At 44.6% G+C, this 14,943-nt stretch overlaps 1 protein-coding gene across 12 annotated transcripts in view; it reads left to right on the top strand.

Moving 5' to 3' along the window:
* CRYZL1 (crystallin zeta like 1) overlaps nt 1-14,943 on the top strand; it is an 80,720-nt gene that overhangs the window by 28,846 nt on the left and 36,931 nt on the right. For all 12 annotated transcript variants that reach the window (XM_053307577.1, XM_053307574.1, XM_053307573.1 and 9 more), the window contains one exon: nt 2,930-3,063. In XM_053307577.1, coding sequence (XP_053163552.1) covers nt 2,930-3,063 — 134 coding nt within the window. The remainder of the gene's footprint in view (nt 1-2,929; nt 3,064-14,943) is intronic.

Raw genomic sequence — 14,943 nt, 5'->3', positions numbered from 1 at the left:
CGTCATTGACAGGGTAGGGGGCACATTGCATGCACCACCGCATCCAGGGCGCATGGACACAGCCTCAGATACGACAACACATCAACTACTTAGAATTCATGGCGGTGTTCCTAGCCCTGAGGTCGTTCGAACCATTACTCAGGGGAACAAATGTTCAGGTGCAATTGGACAATACAACAGCAATTGCTTATATCAATCACCAGGGAGGAACGGTCTCTCAATCTCTGTGTCTCCTCGCCCAGAGAATATGGAATTGGTGCGTACAACATTCTGTCTATCCGGTGGCACTTCACATACAGGGGGTGGACAATTGCATAGCGGACAGCCTCAGCAGAGTCACCGATTACAGCCAGAGGCACGAGTGGGAGGTGAACCCCAAGTACCGCCAGAAGGTGTTCGAGAACCGGGGGTTCCCCTCAATAGACTTGTTTGCGAGCTATGCCTACAAAAAATGTGCCAATTACTACTCACGTGCGGGCATAGGAGAGGGGTCCCTGAGGGATGCGTTCCAGCACACTTGGAGTGTGGGACTGCTTTACCTCTTCCCCCCATTGCCTCTGATAGGGCGAGCATTGGCTCAGATAATTCGAGACAGAGAGAACTGCATTCTGCTGACCCCATGGTGGCCGCGCCAACCATAGTTCGCTCCTCTACTGCAGATGTCACGAGGCACTTACCACAGGTTCCCAAGGACTCCAGACCTGTTACAAAGGGATCGGGGGCAGGTCTTACATCCCAAAGTAGATGCCCTGAAAATGACAGCATGGAGAATCAGGTGCTGAAAGATATCTTGCTGAATAGTAGGCGAGAGACCGCACGCCATAATTACGCTTGCAAGTGGAAGCGTTATAGGACTTATATGATGGAGAAGGGGATCAAGCCCTTACGTGCCACTCCAAAGGAGGTTCTGATATACCTTACTACGTTAATGATGGCGGGGCTGGCCATTGTGTCTATCAAACTGCATTTGGCAGCTATTTCGGCATGGCATAAGGGCTGGGATGGGAAACGGTGTTTTCCCATCCGCAATCTAAGCGTTTCATGAAAGGCATCAACAATTTGTACCCACCTGTGCGGCACCTGATAGAACAGTGGAGCCTGTCTTTGGTATTGTCGGCAATTACAGAACAGCCATTTGAGCCGCTGGCTACTATACCCCTTCGGCTTCTCACGCTCAAAACGGCTTTCCTGGTAGTGATCACATCAGCAAAGCATGTGAGTGAGCTGACTGCGCTTCGCATGGATAAACCTTATACACAGTTCTATCCTTACAAGGTGGTGATGCGGCTAGATCCTCGTTTTCGTACCAAGGTGGTAACTGAATTTCATTTAAATCAGGAAATAGTCCTACCTGCTTTCTTCCAGGATGCAGCAACAGATTTGGAGAGAGCACTGCATTCGTTAGATGTGTGAAGGGCCCTGCTGCATTACCTTGACAGGACCCACAGCTTCAGGAAGAGCAAGAAACTATTTATCTCTTATAAGGGGAAGTGTAAAGAGCAGGCTATCTCATGCCAGCGCCTAGCTCACTGGATAGTGGAGCTTATTTTTCAAGCATATAGATGTCAGGGGGTTGTGCCGCCCAGGATGGTAAGGGCACAGTCTACAAGAGCTTATGCAGCATCAGCAGCCCATCTGTCAGGCACCAGAATGTCGGATATATGCATGGCTGCCACTTGGTCCTCTCAACAACCATTCATCAAACATTACGCAATTGATCTGAGGATGGCAAGGGAGGCAAATTTCAGGAGCTCTGTACTAAAAAGGGTTTTAGCTTAAGCTTCAGGTCAACTGCACCCGCCTCCATGAGGGATAGCTTGCTAATCACCCATCCCTTATGGATACAACGGATCTCAATCCAGATAAACAGGTTGATTACCTGTAACTTTTGATCTGGATGAGATCGTTGTAGCCATAAGTCCCTCCCAAACCTTCTTCACTGCAGTACTATTGGAAGAGAGATACATGTCATTTTGTGGATTGTCTTAGTGCAGTCTGCAAGAAACTGAGGGAGAGACGCCCCAACCGCCACTATCAACGGCACTGCACGTGCAGGCGGGCGGGGCATCAGGAGGAGCAATTAATCAGCCCGCAAGGTCCCTGCGCAGGCACAGAACCCAATACTTATGGCTACAACGGATCTCATCCAGATCATAAGTTACAGGTAAGCAACCTGTTTTTTCTGCCCTTGACGGCAGGTAGCTTCAGGTAGATTATTCCTCAATCTGCACTGGAGGCAAGGAAGTTGTTTTCCTGTTAATAACAATTCTGTGATGCCGTGGATACTTCAGGGTGGTCTTGATGTCCTTCGGACTCTGTTGCCTTGATAATGACCAGATCAAGATACTGTCTAGGTATCGGTAGAAATAGATGCCCTGTTCCCTTGTGCATGCTACCAAGGCTACCAGGACCTTGGGTGAATATCGTGGAAGCTGAAGTCAACTCAAATAGCACAGACCTGTATTGGAAGTGGCTGTTCAAAAAATAAACAGGAACATCCAGTGTGCATAAGTTCCTTCCTTCCTGTCCTCTTGGTGTTCTTTCTTCCCTCAAATTTTGCTAGGGAATTTAGTTGTTTTTATTTTATTAATGGTGTTAAGTAGTTTTGCTTGTACCAGTGTGTGGGGTTGAGGGGTGCCTTTGCTCTTCCAGTCTGGTCTGGGGGGCAAGGGAGCCTCTTCCATCAGAAAAGCAAAACTGAAAGTGAACCCTACCTGTTGTTTCATGGGGAAGAGCTGTCTCAAAGATTTTGGAATGGCATTTGGAAGTCTACAAGTCAGAAAAGGAATTCATAAAAACTAATTTTATTTTATTTTAGAAATATCAATGTGAATCTCCATTTCATGATATTTTATAGTGAATAGTTAAGGCAAGCTTAAAACATGCTTTCAAATTTATGTCCCAACTCTTTTTTTCCCTTGTGAAACAGCTCATAAACCAGAAAAGATCTCCTGGCTTGAAGCAGCAGGAACCATTCGTGATGGTGTCCGTGCATACACAGCTCTACATTACCTTTCCTATGTCTCTCCTGGAAAAACTGTGCTAGTAATGGATGGAGCAAGTGTAGGTACCTGAAATTCTCCTGTGATACAGTACCATATAAACTCTTGAAGAAACTATTAATTTTTTTGGTGGTCTGGTATCATTCCCAACATGGGCTTTGCGCCTGCACAGTTGCTTCCACAGAAGGATTCACTAGCACCTTGAAGCACTCTATAGTCACACCCTTCACGCGTGGAGTGTGCTCGGTATCTTTAGTACCAGAGTGCTGTTCCCCTCAGTTCCTTTCCGTCTGCTGCAGTGTACGCTTCCTCAGGGATTCACTCCTTTGACCACAGTTCATGGTAGACAAAAAATGGTTTTAATCTTTGATTATTCAGCTTTTTTTGATTGTTTCTCTGACCTTGCTCTTGCCCTATGTTTTTGATTTGTTTGCCTGCAGTCTAATGGTTTCAAAAAGAACATTCAAATTGTGTACCTTGTGCCACAGCACTATACCCTCGTCCGACTGATGCAGCTTGTGCCTTCTTTGCCTGGGTGAGGATCACATTCTTCAGTCCTGTAAAATATGTTTCTCATTTTCAAAAAAGATCTAGAGAAGTCAGGTGTTGCGCTTGAGGGCAGCCCTATATGAAACCGCCCTTTGCCCACTAGGCCCAATGCTGTCAACATCGTCCGCGTTGATGCTTTCAAACCGAGTTTGGCTCCCAAAACTCCACATGTCTTTCTCTGGTGCTTATAAGAAACTGCAGACTCTCCCTAAAGAGTCCCACCATAAGTACCAGAAGAAGAGGAAGCACAAGGAGAGTGACGCTGCACCACTCCCGAAACACCAAGAGTAATCTTCAGGGTCTTTGGCATTGTTGTCGATGCCACATTTGATGTCTTCAAGATCGACCAAAGTGGCTCCATCTTGAACTGTACTGCATTTGGTTCGTATCTCAACATTGCCATCGGCATTGGTATTGATGGCTGTCAAACCACGCTCCTCATCTATGAATTCTTGTGAGTCGCTGCATCCACTGCCCTCATTGGTACCATCAACACTTTCCACCATCCAAGATGTTCTGTCTCACTTATCCTCATCTCCTGAGGTTGTTGAAAGGTTTTCATCTGCTCCACAATCGACATCAGGTTTCCTTCAGACTCCGACATCATTCAGTGCTCTGACCTTGACGTTAATTTCCACAGTTCATCCTTCTCATGTTCAACTCCACTGTCATCTGTTGTCAACAGGCCTCCTCGGCCTTCTTCTTCATCTTAGACGTCACCAGCCTTCAGTACCAACATTCTGTCGCCTTTGACAATGTCAAGGGACTTCCCGCCGATGCCAGACTTTGACTCCATTCTGGATTCTCCTATCACTACACTGTCTGCATCCACCTTCAAAGGTTTTTCGCTTCATGGACTCGATATTGAAGATGAGTCCGATGCCAGAATACCAAAAGTGCCTAAGACACCATCTGCTTCTCTTGCCAAGACCACTCCTACTTATGCTGCTTCTCATCCCACATCTCCATGGAAGGAACACCACAGTTTTTCATTGCCAACTTATTCTCCTTACCATAGAAAACTAGATTATTGGAGCTTTCCTGGCACCCTTGACCCAGGTTATGTCCATAGACTGGGAAGATCTTGGGACCCAATATATGCTCTCTCATCATCTTTCCCCTACAATTACAAAGAGTTTCGGCTCTGGAAGTTAAATAAATTTAGGTCCTCTACATCTCAAGGACAGCCCCCTTCTGGCTCCTCTTCTTTCAAGTGTCCCATGGATCCTCCTCCTGTTGCTCAACCTCCACACTCAACCTGCAGCTCCACTTCCTCCCCCTGCAACTCCATCCCATACTCCTCTTCCACCTGAGCACCTTGCTGTTCCAACATCCTCTCAGAATGCCCCCTCTATCCCTGAGAAACTGCTCTTGGATGCGGATTATGTTTCAACCTTTGAGTCAGATTATGACTCTACAGTCGCAGAAACTCCTGGCACTTCACCTAATGACAATATTCCTAACAACCCTTCAAACTCCTATTGAGAACAAATCCTACTCCTAGTCAATTCAGTAAAATCTGCTTGGGAGGCTCCTTCTTCTTCAGTGTCTACTTCTTGAAGACTGGAGGGTTTTTATAGGTTGCAAGAGGAGGATTGTAAGTTTTTGTTCAAACACCCCCACCTAACTCTTTGGTGGATTTGTCACTCTCCTCTAAATCTGGAAGGAAACATTTGACTCATGTCAATAAGAAGGGCAGGAAGTTGGATTCTGTGGGACACAAAATCTGTTCCTCTTCCTCCCTCTCCATGAAGATTTCCAACTACATGGTCTGTATGGTCAAATTCCATTATTCTGTCTGAGAGAGCTTCAAAACTGAGAGGCAGAATGCTCCTGCAATCTCGATTTAAGGAGCTTCGTTCCAAGTCCGCTGACATAACCCACCAGTTTAGCCATTATGGTTAAACATCTCACTGAAACTGAGTCCCTACTCTAGCCAGTGCCATTTCACTGTGAAGCCATGCCTGGCTCAATTTTTCCTCCCTTCAATAGAACATGAAGGACAAAACTGCATTTTGATAGCGAAGGCCTTTTCTTTGTTGCCGAAACTGATGACATCATGGAGTGCATGAAATAGTCCAGATTTACTGCCAGTGTTTTTATTTCTGCGACTACACCATGCATCTATTCTCAGTGCTTCTGCAGACCTGATAGGCCTAGGTCCCTTTCAACAGAGGGAAACGCAGAGATTACTGTGGTTCGTTTTTCTCAAAGCCAGAAGTGCCCTTTTTCTCAAAGCACAAACAAAATCACAAGCCCAGAGGCTCAGACCCCTCTAAACAGAACCTTTGATCCGTGGCCTTACCCATTCGTCTTGCTTCTTCCTCTATCTGGCTCACCCCCTTATTAGCAAACTGGCATCTTAGCACCCAGGCATTGGAGGTGATAAGTATCATCTCCACTTGCTAGCAACAGAGTTTATCACCCTACCTCCCTTCCTGGGAATAAAATATACCCCCACAAATCCTACGCTTTTAGCAGAGGTACAAGAACTCTTATCCAACGGAGCAATAGAACCAGTCTCACCAGAATCCCAATGGACAGGTTTGTACACCTGGTACTTTCAAGTTCCAAAAAAAGATGGTGGCCTATGTCTTATTCTGGGCCTACACTCCCTGAATGATTTCATACACACCAGGAAGTTTTGGATGCTGACATTTTGGATGCGGACATTAACCACTACACCAGCGTGGTGTAGTGGTTAGAGTGCTGGACTAGGACCGGGGAGACCCGAGTTCAAATCCCCATTCAGCCATGATACTAGCTGGGTGACTCTGGGCCAGTCACTTCTCTCTCAGCCTAACCTATTTCACAGGGTTGTTGTGAAAGAGAAACTTAAGTATGTAGTACACCGCTCTGGGCTCCTTGGAGGAAGAGCGGGATATAAATATAATGATGATGATGATGATGATGATGATGATCGCAGGCTGACTACAAACAAAGGCATGACAAGGTAGCAGGGATGATACACTGCAACATCTGCAAAAAATACAAGCTACCTGTAACCAAAAATTGGTGGGACCATAAAATTGAAAAAGTGGTAGAAAATGAAGATGTAAAAATATTATGGGACTTCCGACTACAAACAGACAAACATCTGCCACACAATACACCAGATATAACTGTAGTTGAGAAGAATGAAAAACAAGTTAAAATAATCGACATAGTAGGGGATAGCAGAATAGAAGAAAAAGAAATAGAAAAAATCACCAAATACAAAGATCTACAAATTGAAATTGAAAGGCTGTAGCAGAAAAAGACCAAAATAACCCCAGTGGTAATTGGCGCCCTGGGTGCAGTTCCAAAAGACCTTGAAGAGCACCTCAACATCATAGGGGCCACAGAAATCACCATCAGCCAATTACAAAAAGCAGCTTTACTGGGAACAGCCTATATTCTGCGACGATATCTATAACAATTGACAATAAAATTCTGGCATCCCAGGTCCTTGGGAAGGACTCGATGTCTGGATAAAACAAACCAGTCAATAACACCTGTCTGACTGTGTAAACAAGAAATAATAATAACAAGCCGACCCCCGCACAGAGCATCTGCGCGTTTTTGGGGGCCGGCTACCTCTCTCCCCCCTGCCCCAGTCTCCGGCCGGTCCCGCCGGAGACCGGGCCAGGGCCCCCGCCACCGCCGGCCTCCATGACCCGGCAAGGCCCGCCGCCACCTCTGTCCTCCACCACAGATGCGCCTCAGCCAGTCAGGTGCATCCCTCCGCTCCGCTGCCCAGCCAATCAGCTGGGTTGCTGGGACGCATCCCCACAGAGGCTGAGGCACGTCTATGGGGATTAAATATATAGATAATAATTTAGAAGAGGTATTTTCCAAGGGGACTCACTATCCCCTCTGTTGTTTGTAATCGCCATGACCCCACTTTCACAAATACTAAACAAAACAGGCCTCGGATACCAAACATCTAAAACATCAAGTAAAATCAACCATCTGCTGTACATGGACGATCTGAAGTTGTATGGAAAGTCCCAGTCAGAAATTGAATCACTGCTAAACACTGTCCATATATTCAGTAGCAATATAGCAATGGAGTATGGACTAGACACAAGTGTGCTGCATTAATAATGAACAGGGGGAAAATAAGAAAAACGGAAGGAACAGAACTGCCCAATGGAAGCAACATCAAGAACCTGGAAGAGAAAGAACATTACAAATACTTGGGCATTCTCCAGGCTGATAACATTGCACATACTGAAGTTAAAAGAAAAATGGGAAGTTAATACATCAGGAGAGTTAGAAAAATCCTCAAGTCCAAACTCAATGGCGGGAACACCATACAAGCCATAAACACCTGGGCTATACCTGTTATCAGATACACTGCAGGAATAATAGACTGGACCCAGGCAGAGCTAGAAACGCTAGATCATAAGACCAGGAAAATCATGACCATCAATCATGCTCTGCACCCCTGCAGTGATGTCGATAGGCTATAGCTCCCTCACAGCTCAGGTGGAAGAGGAATGATGCAAGTCCATCAAACAGTAGAGGAGGAGAAAAGAGGACTTGAAGAATATATCAAGGACAGTGAAGAAGATGCACTTCAAATGGTCAATAACGAGAAACTATTCAACACCAATGAAACAAAGCAGGCCTACGAGAAAGAACAAGTCAAGAACCGAGCAGAAAAATGGAAAAATAAGCCCCTGCATGGTCAATATTTGCACAATATAAGTGGAAAATCAGACATCACCAAGACCTGGCAATGGCTTAAGAATGGTTACTTGAAGAAAGAAACAGAGGGTTTAATACTGGCTGCACAAGAACAGGCACTAAGAACAAATGCAATAAGAGCAAAAGTAGAAAAATCCACAACAAGCAGCAAGTGCCGCCTTTGTAAAGAAGCAGATGAAACAGTGGACCACCTAATCAGCTGTTGTAAAAAGATCGCACAGACTGACTACAAACAAAGGCATGACAAGGTAGCAGGGATGATACACTGGATCATCTGCAAAAAATACAAGCTACCTGTAGCCAAAAATTGGTGGGATCATAAAATTGAAAAAGTTGAAGAAAATGAAGATGTAAAAATATTATGGGACTTCCGACTACAAACAGACAAACATCTGCCACACAATACACCAGATATAACCGTAGTCAAGAAGAATGAAAAACAAGTTAAAATAATCGACATAGCAATACCAGGGGATAGCAGAATAGAAGAAAAAGAAATAGAAAAAATCACCAAATACAAAGATCTACAAATTGAAATTGAAAGGCTGTAGCAGAAAAAGACCAAAATAACCCCAGTGGTAATTGGCGCCCTGGGTGCAGTTCCAAAAGACCTTGAAGAGCACCTCAACATCATAGGGGCCACAGAAATCACCATCAGCCAATTACAAAAAGCAGCTTTACTGGGAACAGCCTATATTCTGCGACGATATCTATAACAATTGACAATAAAATTCTGGCATCCCAGGTCCTTGGGAAGGACTCGATGTCTGGATAAAACAAACCAGTCAATAACACCTGTCTGACTGTGTAAACAAGAAATAATAATAACAAGCCGACCCCCGCACAGAGCATCTGCGCGTTTTTGGGGGCCGGCTACCTCTCTCCCCCCTGCCCCAGTCTCCGGCCGGTCCCGCCGGAGACCGGGCCAGGGCCCCCGCCACCGCCGGCCTCCATGACCCGGCAAGGCCCGCCGCCACCTCTGTCCTCCACCACAGATGCGCCTCAGCCAGTCAGGTGCATCCCTCCGCTCCGCTGCCCAGCCAATCAGCTGGGTTGCTGGGACGCATCCCCACAGAGGCTGAGGCACGTCTATGGGGATTAAATATATAGATAATAATTTAGAAGAGGTATTTTCCAAGGGGACTCACTATCCCCTCTGTTGTTTGTAATCGCCATGACCCCACTTTCACAAATACTAAACAAAACAGGCCTCGGATACCAAACATCTAAAACATCAAGTAAAATCAACCATCTGCTGTACATGGACGATCTGAAGTTGTATGGAAAGTCCCAGTCAGAAATTGAATCACTGCTAAACACTGTCCATATATTCAGTAGCAATATAGCAATGGAGTATGGACTAGACACAAGTGTGCTGCATTAATAATGAACAGGGGGAAAATAAGAAAAACGGAAGGAACAGAACTGCCCAATGGAAGCAACATCAAGAACCTGGAAGAGAAAGAACATTACAAATACTTGGGCATTCTCCAGGCTGATAACATTGCACATACTGAAGTTAAAAGAAAAATGGGAAGTTAATACATCAGGAGAGTTAGAAAAATCCTCAAGTCCAAACTCAATGGCGGGAACACCATACAAGCCATAAACACCTGGGCTATACCTGTTATCAGATACACTGCAGGAATAATAGACTGGACCCAGGCAGAGCTAGAAACGCTAGATCATAAGACCAGGAAAATCATGACCATCAATCATGCTCTGCACCCCTGCAGTGATGTCGATAGGCTATAGCTCCCTCACAGCTCAGGTGGAAGAGGAATGATGCAAGTCCATCAAACAGTAGAGGAGGAGAAAAGAGGACTTGAAGAATATATCAAGGACAGTGAAGAAGATGCACTTCAAATGGTCAATAACGAGAAACTATTCAACACCAATGAAACAAAGCAGGCCTACGAGAAAGAACAAGTCAAGAACCGAGCAGAAAAATGGAAAAATAAGCCCCTGCATGGTCAATATTTGCACAATATAAGTGGAAAATCAGACATCACCAAGACCTGGCAATGGCTTAAGAATGGTTACTTGAAGAAAGAAACAGAGGGTTTAATACTGGCTGCACAAGAACAGGCACTAAGAACAAATGCAATAAGAGCAAAAGTAGAAAAATCCACAACAAGCAGCAAGTGCCGCCTTTGTAAAGAAGCAGATGAAACAGTGGACCACCTAATCAGCTGTTGTAAAAAGATCGCACAGACTGACTACAAACAAAGGCATGACAAGGTAGCAGGGATGATACACTGGATCATCTGCAAAAAATACAAGCTACCTGTAGCCAAAAATTGGTGGGATCATAAAATTGAAAAAGTTGAAGAAAATGAAGATGTAAAAATATTATGGGACTTCCGACTACAAACAGACAAACATCTGCCACACAATACACCAGATATAACCGTAGTCAAGAAGAATGAAAAACAAGTTAAAATAATCGACATAGCAATACCAGGGGATAGCAGAATAGAAGAAAAAGAAATAGAAAAAATCACCAAATACAAAGATCTACAAATTGAAATTGAAAGGCTGTAGCAGAAAAAGACCAAAATAACCCCAGTGGTAATTGGCGCCCTGGGTGCAGTTCCAAAAGACCTTGAAGAGCACCTCAACACCATAGGGGCCACAGAAATCACCATCAGCCAGTTACAAAAAGCAGCTTTACTGGGAACAGCCTATATTCTGCGACGATATCTATAACAACAGCAACAACATTGACAATAAAATTCTGGCATCCCAGGTCCTTGGGAAGGACTCGATGTCTGGATAAAACAAACCAGTCAATAACACCTGTCTGACTGTGTAAAATAATAATAATAATAATTGTAATGACTCCTCCTCCTGCTATCCAGAGAGGAATGGTTTGCCACTCTAGATCTGAAGGACGCTTATTTTCACATCGCCATCTACCCATGTCACAGGAAATATTTATGATTTACTGTGCAGGAACAGATATTTCAATACACTCCACTTCCTTTTGGCTTGTCCATGGCTGCTGGCATGTTCACAAAATGCATGAGTGCAATCATTGTCCATCTGAGAACTCAGGAGATATCCACCTTCCTTCCCCCCCCCCTTTTTTTTTTTGACAATTGGCTACTCACTTCGTAAGACAGGGATTGCCTGTTGGATCATATAGCAAAGAGTCTCTTTCTATTGGACACCTTCGGCATTCAGGTCAACTGGAAGAAGTCCAACCTGTCCCTTCAACATTCCCTTCCTTATATAAGAGCTGTACTCGATGCGAACCTCAAACGTCCATTGGTCCCTCAGGAAAGTCACATAGCAATTTGGAACATTATCTACTCCTTCTCCAGTCCAACACAGACGGCGCAATCCTTGCAGCGCCTATTGGGCCTAATTGCTTCCTGCTTGTCGATGATGAACTATGCCAGATTGCATATACTTCACTTCCAGCTATGGCAGCTATCTATGTTCAAACTGAACGTAGATGATCGGTGCCTACAATGATTCCCAGGCCAATCTTGGACTCTCCGCACTGGTGAACACCAGAGAACTACAACGCAGGTCTACCCTTCCAGCTGTCTACACCTACAATTTCCATCAAAATGGGTGTGTCTTTGACAGGCTGGGGTGCTCACTGTGCAGGCCTTCAGGCTCAGGGCCTTTGTAATTAACAGGCTTCTCTGCATATCAGTTTCCTGGAACTTCTGGCAGTCTTCTGGGCTCTAAAGTTTTTCCTTCCTCTCTTATCGGGCAATGCTGGACAATACCACAGCCATAGCATACATAAACCATCAAGGGGGCACGGTTTCCAGGTCCCTATGCAATCTGGCCATTCAAATTTGGAACGGGTGTATTCGCCACCAAATCTACTTCTAGCTCTCCATATAAAGCGTACCAGCAATATCTTGGGATACTATCAACATCAGCAGAGAAACCAGCACTGCTTGCCAACACGACTGTGAACTTCATGAGGATGTCCTTGCTTCTCTCTTCCAGTAGTGGGGGACTCCCCAAGGGAATCTCTTTACCACCCAAGAGAACAAACAATGCCCACTTTATTGTTCCAGAGTTACAGTGGGGATGGGGTCTCTGGGAGACACATTCCAAATTCCTTGTACAGGCAAAGTTTATTACCTCTTCTCACCCTTCCCACTCCTATCCAGGGTCTCAGGCAAAATATTGCTCCAAAGGACAAAATGCATTTTACTCTCCCCACTCCCAGGGTGGCTGAGGCAGCCCTGGTTTCCAGTTCTCTTCCATCTGTCTCAGGGGTCTGACCATCGTCTCCAGCACCGTCCGCACCTCCTCCATCAGAACAAAGGTCAGGTTCTTCACCATAACCTCAGGACCCTAAATATGCCTGTGGAGGCCAAACCTTTAGATAAAATCCCCTTTCACAAAAGAGAGGCCTCCACCAGCTGCAATTGCAGCTGTAAATGGAAAATATTTTCTTTTTATGCAAGGTTTTCGACCCCTCCACAGCCTCTGTCTGCCAAGTACTGTTCTACCTCACTTCTGTCAAACAATCTGTCTAAGTCTTCCATAAAGGGTCATATGTCCGCCCTGTCGGCTATGCACCCTGTCCGGTGTTCCATGTCTCTTTTCTCCCACCCAGACTGCAAGCGTTTTCTGAAGGGCCTCAATAACTTTTTCCCTCCAGTTAAGCAACCTTTTGAACTCTCAAGTCTCTCCTTGGGCCTCTCTTTTACTCACAGAGGACCCCTTTGAACCCTTACCTTCAGCACCCCTCAAATTACTCACCTTCCAAACTACATTCCTCATCACCATCACATTAGTGAACTCACCGCCTTGAGGGCTGACATCCCTTTCACCACCTTCTATCCTAATAACCCTACATTCTTATGCAAGATAGTGTCGGACTTCCATATTAATCAAGACATTGCCATATCCATTTTTCCCCCTCTAATCCAGTATCACCCCTTGAACATTCCTTGCATTCCTTAGATGTTCAGAGAGCCCTTTTGTTTTACATGGCCTGCACTAAAGACTTCAGGTGTTCCAACAGACTGTGACTTTTGAGGGTCCCACTAAAGGCCAACCCATCTCCAGACCGAGATTGTCAGAATGTGGTTGGTTCAAGCTATCCTGCTCTGTTATGAGAAATAATAGCACTTACAAATAAGGTCTCACTCTGCCTTCTGCTGTCAAGGCTCATTCCGCAACGGCCACTTCAGCTGCTCACCTCTCTGGAGTTAGTTTCGCTGAAATCCGCAAAGCTGCTATCTGGTCTTCTGACCAGCCCTTTATTAAGTACTATGCCTAAGATCTTCTGACCAGCCCTTTATTAAGTACTATGCCTTCATTAAGTACTATGACTGAGACTGGTTTGGGGCATGCAGTCCTTAAGAAGGTTCTTTAAATCCCGCCTCCTTTCTTTTGGGAGCTAGCTAATCACCCATGTTGGGAATGATCCCAGTCCACCATAAAGAGGAAGAGCGGGATATAAATGTAAAAAATAAAAATAAATAAATAAAGATTAAGAGGTTGCTAATCTGTAATTTTTGATCTTTTGGTGGTCTAGTATCATTCATAATACCCACCCATCCTCCCTGCTCATCGGATAAGCTTTCCTTCTTTCCTTACCTTTTCCTTGCAAAGGGCATGGCTACAGAGTGTTTCAAGGAGCTAGTGAATCCTTCCGCAGGAGCAACTGCTCAGGAGCAGAGCCCATATTGTGAATGATACCAGACTACCAAAAGATCAAGTTACAGGTGAGCAACCTGTTTTTCTTTCTTAAACTCACATTCAATATAGATTCATGTTGCTGGAATGGCTCTGTTGCCTGTGAAACTTGGTGTGTTTTTCTTTCATGTGATCCAGAAAAAGGTGAAACCCAAGTTCTAATAATTTACTGCTACATTCTATTTTGTATACTTTTAAATACAGCTTGTATACTGGAGGCATAGTATCTGCTACCAGCTGCCACTCCTGAGGCCATTAAAGGGAGACAGCAGTCAAGCATCCTTCAAACTCTAGCTGAGAACTATGCATACATTATGTCTTCTTTTGGTCTCTGATAAGAGTGCTGTATGGTATTACAATGTAGATATCACATACTGAAATCAATTGGGGCACTAGATGAAAAAGTTCAATATTTGGACTTCTTTAGTAATCCATGTGTCTTCAACTCCATTAATACCAAACTTCACCTTTCTAACTAATTTAGAAATGCTTTAATATTTTGGGCATACACTAGCATGTTGGGGCTGAACTAGACATTTGTGAAAAACATGTTTGTTTAAAACGTGACTTTTGCCTATAAAGTAGGGTGAGGGTCTGGTTTATACAAAAAGGAGCAAAAAGAAGGTGAGGAAAGAAAATCTTACCTCACAGTGCTCCACTGTCAGTAAACAGTTTCCCCCCAGCTCAGCTCCATTTCCACTCACACTTTTTTAAAACTGCTTTGAGAACTTTTATGTTGAAAAGTGGAATGTAGATTTTTTCAATAAAAAGTGTAGCAAGGCAAGTTGGGGAGTGGATGGATTTCACTCCCCTCTCCCATGCATTCTTTTTTATATAAACAGTAGATCCATTCCCTTGCTTTATAGGCAGATAGAACAAATGCATTTAACAAACATACAGTTGCCCTGAACATCTAGTCTGATTCCTACTCCCAATGTCAACCATAGAAGAGGTTTGGGGAATAGGTATTATCTGAATAGGTCCTAAGTCCAAACTACATGTAGTGGATAATAAACAAAAA

The sequence above is a fragment of the Hemicordylus capensis genome, chromosome 3 (genome assembly GCF_027244095.1).
Source record: "Hemicordylus capensis ecotype Gifberg chromosome 3, rHemCap1.1.pri, whole genome shotgun sequence".
Lineage (NCBI taxonomy): Eukaryota > Metazoa > Chordata > Lepidosauria > Squamata > Cordylidae > Hemicordylus > Hemicordylus capensis.
The sequence above is the reverse complement of the archived record's forward strand: the minus strand, read 5'-3'. Positions and strand labels throughout refer to the sequence as shown.